Here is an 8,545-nt window from a genome sequence, read left to right as displayed (position 1 = left end):
GATATGAGTTTGTTTTATCCATACAGAGAGAAAAGAATGGATGACAAGATGGAATCAGAATCCATAGGCCCAAGAGTCGTCGTCACCACCGTCGTAAACTGCAACGCTGCCGCCACCACCAAGGGTGGCCAGCGTCCTCCCTCCTTCTGTCAAAATGATAGTGATGTTTTGATGAGTTTTGTTGATACATGGTATCTCTCTGACCGGCACAAAAGTCGTTCCCAAACTGATTATGTCTTTACCATAAGAACCACCACGATATCTTGGAGGTCTACAAAGCAGACCCTTGTCGCTACTTCTTCGAATCATACAGAGATTATTGCTCAGACATGAAGTAGTGCGTGAGTGCATATGGTTGAGGTTCATAGTTGCACACATTTGAAGAGCATGTGGTTTGAAGTCTACCACGGATGAACCTACGTGCATCTATAAGGACAATGCAGCTTGCATTGAACAAATGAAGCAAAGTTTCATCAAGGGCGACAATACCAAGCATATATCGTCTAAGTTCTTTTACAATCAACAATAACAAACACTTTTAAAGATTGAAGTAAATCAAATCCAATCTGAGGATAATGTAGCAGACTGATTTACGAAGTCGTTACTTAAATCCACTTTCGAGAAACATGTGAAGAGTATCGAAATGAGGAAATTATCCGAACTCCTATGATTGTAGTAATCAGGGGGAGATCTTGACATCAGGGGAGGCATGATGTTTACATGTTTGATCTCGAAGAGTGAAGGAAGTGTTATACTCTTTTTCTCCTCCTCGAGGTTAGTTTTGTCCCACAAGGTTTTTATTACTCGAGCAAGGTTTTTAACGAGGCAATATTTGAAGCGCCATAGTGTCATGATGACATCATCTTTGGAATGCACAAGGGGGAGTGTTGAAAGATATCATAATTATGTGTGCCTTACCAAACTAAGATTACTATCTATAGCTGTAATATGAGAGAATGTTCTAGATTCCTTGTTCTAATTAGAATATGATTCCTTGTACTCAAAGATTATGTACTTGTATCCTTTATATATATAGACTCCTATTATCAATAAAAAATGTATCTATTCTCCCAATTCTCTCTACAATTCTATTTTCCTTAAACACATATTAAATTTTTGGAGTGAATTTCACACTCCTCATTTTACAATTCCCACTTCATGTTTCTTTTTTTAGTATCTTAACAAAATTTTACAATCCAATCCTCATTAATGGAATCGAAACGATCTTTGGATTGATCAGAGGATCCTTTCAATTGGCTAGAATTCGTTACTTGAACAAAACTAGATCTTGTGGAATCATATTGAATATTTGACGATACATTCCGTACCTTGCTAAAAAATTGATCCTTGTTTACCACCACCTCTACGAGGATTACTGCAATTGTTCTAATATAGCACGGGGTTCAGGTTTTATGTCCCCCCCCCCCCCCCAAAAAAAAAAAAACCACCCCGTTGCAAAATTTTATTTCAATAAATGGAACCAGGCATAGGGCTGAACCTCCCAACTAGGCTGGGTTCCAAACCCTATTTCAAAAAAAAAAAAAAAAATGAAACATGGAGTGTGGATTGTAAAATGGAGAGTATAAATTTCACTCTCCATAATTTTTCATTGAACAACACATTCCTTTGCCAACGAATACACCATGCGGGAGTCCCCTAACGGGCACAACACTCACTTATCCACCATATACATTGTTATCAGATTAAAAGAATAGGTTAAATTTATTGTGTTATTCTCTACTTTATATCCAACGTTGAACTTTTCAATTTCATAGAAAGTGTTACCTATGTTGGAAAGAATTGTTTTATTGTTAAACTAAATGCTATATGACATTTTTCTTCATAATGCTGGATGATATCTCAAGTTGAAAACTCACCACCCTCAAAATATACGAGAATAAAGAGTATATAGTGAAGTAAGAATACATGTGATAGTTGATATCCGGAAGAGAGCAATTTTTAAGTAGTCCTAAATAACCGCATGTTTATGGTCCAGGATAACCTAATTAGTCCATATGGCTTGACTTTGATAGCTAATGGCGTAGCCACTATAGAACTAGTTGGGGCATGGGACCTAACTCAATTTTCTTTTTTGGGTTAAATGTGTGGCTTGTGATTGTGTCATATTGATTTGCAGGGACTGAAAACATAGAGGGAGCAAAGGATGTTATAATTGTTAGTAGGAATATTCAAATCTTACTATAAAAAACACGGTTAAAGTTTTTTAAACGTACAATTTATCAATGGTGTTCATTTGGTTAGTTACTGATCAAGAAATTATGTCTAATTACCTTTGGATCGATATAGATCTAAGGGTGAAAAATAAAACTACTCAATTTAAAAATAACTATTTTCACAGTTAAATTTACATCTAAGAGTAGTTAAGCATTAGTTCCTTAGTCACTTAATGATCTGGTGAACATTATTGTGAAATTCTTAGTCTATTGGGCCCATAATGGAAACCCAAAGCAACAAGGGAAGTGACAGTTCAGCAGAGATAATTTGAATGGTCCAGTCCAATTTATTAGGGCCAATATCTATTATTGTTTATACACTGGTTTAGGAAGTGTTCTCTACGTAAAAATAGGAAGACTTGAGCATGATGAGAACAAACATCGAAACAAACACACACGCCTCAATTCCCCAATTTGCCTCGCTCGATCTCTTCACATTTTGTCTCTCAAATTCTAGCTAGTCGGGGTATGAACTGTCTTTATGTATGATCATTTCGGGTTAGAGGGATCTGTCAAACAATTGGTAGGAACCAATTATCATGGATCATAAGAGAGGCTATATATATTATCTACCAACCAATTTATATGGGTCAGAACAGAGGCTGCAGTAAGAGTCTGATACACAGATTCAGTGATCTTCCAGACGAGCTTACTCATCGTATTCTTTCTTCCCTTGCCCATGATCATTCTAGATTTCTCTCCCTTTATATTCGAGACCTCACTCGTTTTAATTGGTTGCGTTTCAAAACGATGCAGACAACTTTTGCTATCTACTCCATTGAATTTTAATTTCTTTTGCGGACATCACACATGAATTTGGATAGAAACTTTTACTGTCAACAGTACGCCAAATTCGTGTGTCATCAACAGTCATGCATTTAAACCAAACATACGGTTCAGGTAATTAAAATGCGGTTTCATGGTGATCCTTACCTCACATACGAATACCATCCCTCATTCCCTGTAATTCAATTTGTAACGATGATAATAATCTTTTAGTGAAAGAGCAACACATTTTCGGACATCTTATTGAAATTTCAAAATTGTGGTTTCCGTTTCAATGATGCAACATCCTTCTAGTGGTTCTCTAACAATCACATCACCTGATTCTTTTAAACCAGAAAGAGACTTCATATGGTAGCGACTTCCAGTTGTACTTATACGGCTAGTCAGCAATTCTATACCAACCTGAACTTTGGACTTTGGATTTTGGAGCCTTAAATTTCTCCTGCAAAGATATATAATTCTATGGTTATGATACTTGGTTTTGACCAAGGATAATTGTTTCTACCAAAATCAAGTTTTACTTGCAACTCAAGACGTGTGCAATGCATGCAATATGTAATATTCAAACGTTTCAAACCGTCGGTCAGCTATTAAATCAGTCACGGTAGTTCATGCCCTGAAATGATGCATGCCCACATGCTCAGTTACTAGCTAAACTTCATCCATTACAACTAAGATGTAATATATATGGGTCAAATTTGTACTACTTAACATTGAACTTAATTGCTGCATTTTGGTCATGACCAAAAACAAATTTTACATGCAGTTTATCATTATGGGAAAGTCTTGGATGAGCGGCCGTGTCATAGGACACCTCCAATATACTAATTATGGTTTTCCTTGGCAATAGCCTACAACCTGTTAACTTAATGAGCAAACCAAGATCGTTTCACAAAATGCATAAACACAACCAAATGATCAATACAATATGAACTAGAATCATGCATCACCTGCTTCATGCACAACAACCATTCCTTCAAAAGCAGTAGCAGCAACACAGCTATTCAACACAAATAATCCGAGCTCCAAAACTTCAAGCAGCCACACACAAGAAATCTTATACTCAACTATGTGTTTAACTCCTCTCTATGGGGCAGGACTGAATGTTTTTTCACACAGTGAATAGGGACTTCTAGCACCTATATATACAAGCTAGATAGGTCTTCCCATAAAAGAATCCTTGATTCTAGCCAATGAGTTATCATATATGCTATAATTATCATATCAACTAATTATATATTTATCTTTATCAAAATGGATTCCTAACCATATGAGTGACATACATTTCACAGCTCATTAGGTGTCTAGGTAGATAATTCATATATTTCCTATTTATTGTAATAAGCTTAATCAATTTGTTATTTACTTAATGTAGATAATATTAGGTCCAAATAATATTTTACATGGCCTACCATACACCAACTGTTATAAACAAATTAGTAAAATTATTTCAGGAACCAAACAGAGCCTAGAGGTTGTTGGGTGGTAAAACTTCTGGACTACAAAGCAGACTTGGGTAGCGTTTATCTTTACAAATTAATTTTCTTCCTTCAAACCCAGAATAATCTGTAAGAATTTATATTAACACCCAAAAAATCATGTGCTTGGACTCTTAATTAATTAAGCTAAATATAAAAAAAGGTCCAAAAGAGAGTGGTTGTCAGAACTTAAATTAATAATGAGATTAATATAACAATTCAAAATGATTTGAAGTATAAATACTGTATATGCCAAAGCAATGTGCATATATTTATCATGTAAGCATGGCATGATGACGGTACATCCCCAATAGTTTAATATCAAGTTCTTCAACCGTAAGTGTACATGTGATAATACATGCTTCCTTTAATTTGTTTCTCATCTCCTCAAACAACTATGAATTCAAAAAGAAAGGTCAGACTCGATCAAACATGAAAAAGAAAGGGCTGCTCTCTACCTCGAACCTTGTAAATTTCCATTAATTCTCAAGCGACTTAAACGTGATTGAATACTTAATCACATATATAACTGGTTGACCCACTGATCTTGGACTAGTATGGCCTCAGTCTCTTTGATCCCTGACTATTCAAATGAAAGAAAGACTTGTATAGTACAGTGACAGCAACAAATTTATATTTTTCTTTGATTGAAGACCAAATTTAAAGAAAATGAGGCGCATTCTTACATAATTACAATGTATACATATTTCCTTACCCTGGAGAACACCTAAGATGTAAAGCTCTTTAAAAATCTGATTAGAAATTTGACTAGAGGGCAATTGCCTACAGTCATCTCATAGTATCTGCCCGCACCTCAGTAATCTAATACTAAGACAGATAAAGGCCAACAAGAATAATAAAATAGACAGGCTTATACCCTCATTGCCTAATTTTCGAATTAATTACAACTTTTGGAAAATATAAATATAAGCTCTTGTAGACCTATGGCTAGCTAGCTACCGGTGATATACCTATTTTCTTTGCTCTTCCATTATGGCAAAGGTATGTCGACCTGGTGCAGCTCCCCAAGTTCCTTCTGTCACTCCGTACATGAGCTCAAAGAGAGAAACATATACCATTTGGATGAAGTCACTTGTATGCAATACAAATGGTTGCACCGTCTATAATTCCAATGGTGAGATTGTTTACCGAGTTGACAACTATGACAAAAAGTGCAGCAATGAAGTCCATCTCATGAATCTCCAAGGGAAACTTCTTTATACCATACGTAAAAAGGTAACATCGATCTCCTATCACGTACATACTTCATATTGTTAGCTAGCATGATATATACTCTTCGGTCCATTATTTGAGAATTAAAAATTTTAGGGTCCCAGTAATTCTAGCATGAATATCTCTTTTGGGATCTAGAAATTGCAAACATGAGTGTGCCTAAATGAGATTTTTCTTTGGAAAATGAATTAAAGAGAAATATATATTAGCTAGGTATTGTGATCGATCTGGTTTTGTTAATTTGCAGAAGCTACAAGCTTTTGAACGATGGGATGGCTATAAATGGAGTGGATCTTGTAAATTTGACAAAGAGGAGAAGCCTTGGTTTCATGTGAAAAGATATAGCAGAATGCTTATGGGAAGCTTAGCTTGTCAAATTACAGTAGGGTTTGAAAAGTATTGGATAGTGAGATTAACAGGCAAGACTACTGCAGGGTTTAGAATAGTGGACATTGATGGAGGAATTGCTGCAGAGGTGAGCCTAATTTCAGTAAATAATAAGTTTCTCTTTGCTAATTAACAAAGGCATATAAGAAGAGAAACTTATAGTTTCTTTTTTTCCAGGCAAAGAAGAAGCTATCATCTTCTGGGATAGTTCTGGGAGAAGATGTATTAACCTTGGAGGTGGAGACTCATATGGACCATTCACTTATAATGGCTATTGTAACTGCCTATGGATTAATTTGTCGCAAAATGTAAATAGCTGTAAAATGTAAGAGTGTGGCTTCTGAATCATGTTCTGTTGTATTTTTTTTTTTTTGGTAAGTATGTTCTGTTTTCTTTACCCCTTTCAAATCCATTTTATGTGGTTAAATATGATTTGCAATGAAGTTTTAATTCGGAACACCATAAAATGCAGTATTGCTTAGTGGTGAACCACCCACTTAAATATTGGAGATTGAGGTTATCATCTTTTCACATTCTTTACTTCCATATGTCGGGCTATATGCAGCTCTAAAGAGTATGATTAGAAAGAAGTTTCTATGAGAGAAAATGAGATAAATATAGAAGCAAGCGTATCATCTTTTCGATCACATTCTTAGTTTCTATTGAGCCACACGACCCTAATAAAGTAATAATGCAATAAAAATAAGTTTCTATGAGAAAACGAGAGAAATACACAAATATATCCTTCATTAGAGAACAAAATTTGCCTTCTAATTCATACAAGAATAATATTTGATCTCTTTAATACTTTCACATTATTTGGAAGCAGCAGTTCACTTGGAACGGTAGGTAAGCTTCTGTATGCTTAATTTGTACAGCTTTATATTTTGGGATCTTGACCAAATGCACTAATTTTAATTAAAACACTCCCACTCACCTCACCAACTTATTAGTATTCCCATTCACCCAATTTGAAAGTGAAAAGTCCCATTTAGACTCGGATTATCTAGAAATTACTCCAATGCCACTCTCATACTCTCTCTCGTTCGCTCTCGGACTCTCTCTCTCTCATCCCTCCCATCTGCGATTTCTTTCTCTCTCATCCTCCAATTCCGATCTGCACTCTCCTCTCTCTTTGCCATGGCAGTTCTGGCAGCCCACCAATCCAATTAACATTTGAATATGAGTCGGCCTTGCGAGGAAGAAGGCGGCTTCTATAAGTAAGAAGGCCACAGAGGTCGACGCCCGAGTCGAAGCGGTCGAGACGGCCATGCGGCACCACAAGGCGGGACGGCGGCAGGGGGTCCGATGGAGGAGATGAAGCCGTGTAGGGCGGCGGCGGAGGAGAGCAGGTTCCTTGATCAGGTCTTCTTCTTTCTCCGGCGGTGCTCACTTCAGTCATACAAACTTGTTCCGATTGCAATTCGAATGGGTGCGAATCAGTAAGGATTTTCACAGTGCTCTCTATCTCGGTCGCTGCGTCAAGGATTGATTACAGTTGCGTCCATTCACAAGCACCAGTTGGGTCTGTTGGTCGACTGTAGAAGGGAGAAGATGTGTGGGTGCCCAGAGCATTTTCTGGGTGCCCAAATCAATTTTTTTTTTTTTTAAAGTAATGGGACAGAAGGAAAGAAAAAAAAAAGTTTTAAATGTCTATTGGGGGGCAATAAACGTCTGTTGGAAGGCAATAGACGTTTTTAAATTGATATAATTTTTTTTTTTTTTTCTTTAATCAAAGTTTTATTTGTCTAATTTTAGGAAGATTAGTTCCCATTCCGGATACTGAAAGTTCTATTAGGGGGCAATAGAGGTTTATTGCCCCTCTATTGGGGGGCAATAGGCCTCTATTGGGGGCCAATAGACTTCTATTAGGGGCCAATAGACTACCCCAATAGACATCTATTGGGGGCAATAAACCTTTCCGGCGACCTATGAAATCTCTGACGACCTCTTTGGGGACCTCCGGCGAGGTTTTCAGAAAAGTCCGGTGAGCGGCCGGTGACCGGAATCCTGCGATCGGTGACCGGATTCCGGCGACCGGTGACCGGCTCCGGTGAAGTCTCCTATGGTTTCTCTCTCTTCCATTTTTTTTTCCTCTCTCTCTCTCTAAGTAACAAAGGGGTGAGGGTAAAATTGTATTAAAGAAAATAAAAAACAAAAAAAAATCTTAATGGGGTACTATGGAAGACCTCCTTAGAGTGGTTTGGGTAAGAGAGAATTAAAAAAACTTAATGGGATAAGTGGGAAAAAAAATCTCTAGAAATGAGGTAAATGGACAAAAAGTAGGGAAACAAATGCAAACAGTACCTGACCTTTGGTCCATTAGTAACTTTAGTACCTGAAAAAAAATATATATCACTTTGGTACCTGAAGTTCGGACCACGACCCAACATTAGTCCCTAGAACACTGTTGGCCGTTACGGCGTT

General features: G+C 36.9%; 1 protein-coding gene across 1 annotated transcript; it reads left to right on the top strand.

The window, feature by feature from the left end:
• The first annotated feature begins 5,477 nt into the window (after positions 1 to 5,477).
• Positions 5,478 to 6,567, top strand: LOC133742016 (protein LURP-one-related 4). The gene is made up of 3 exons (XM_062169713.1): positions 5,478 to 5,734; positions 5,979 to 6,206; positions 6,296 to 6,567. The coding sequence occupies exons 1-3, from the start codon at positions 5,492 to 5,494 to the stop codon at positions 6,428 to 6,430; spliced, it is 606 nt and encodes a 201-aa protein (XP_062025697.1). The 5' UTR covers positions 5,478 to 5,491; the 3' UTR covers positions 6,431 to 6,567.
• The last annotated feature ends 1,978 nt before the right edge of the window (positions 6,568 to 8,545 follow it).

This window comes from Rosa rugosa, chromosome 4 (assembly GCF_958449725.1).
Source record: "Rosa rugosa chromosome 4, drRosRugo1.1, whole genome shotgun sequence".
NCBI lineage: Eukaryota > Viridiplantae > Streptophyta > Magnoliopsida > Rosales > Rosaceae > Rosa > Rosa rugosa.
Note: the sequence above shows the minus strand (reverse complement) of the source record. Positions and strands in the feature narration are given on the sequence as shown.

Coding starts and splice junctions, on each gene's coding strand:
- LOC133742016 (XM_062169713.1), top strand. CDS start 5,492: ATGGCAAAGGTATGTCGACCTGGTGCAGCTCCCCAAGTTCCTTCTGTC. Junction 5,735..5,978: donor TTTATACCATACGTAAAAAG/GTAACATCGATC, acceptor GTTAATTTGCAG/AAGCTACAAGCTTTTGAACG. Junction 6,207..6,295: donor ATGGAGGAATTGCTGCAGAG/GTGAGCCTAATT, acceptor CTTTTTTTCCAG/GCAAAGAAGAAGCTATCATC.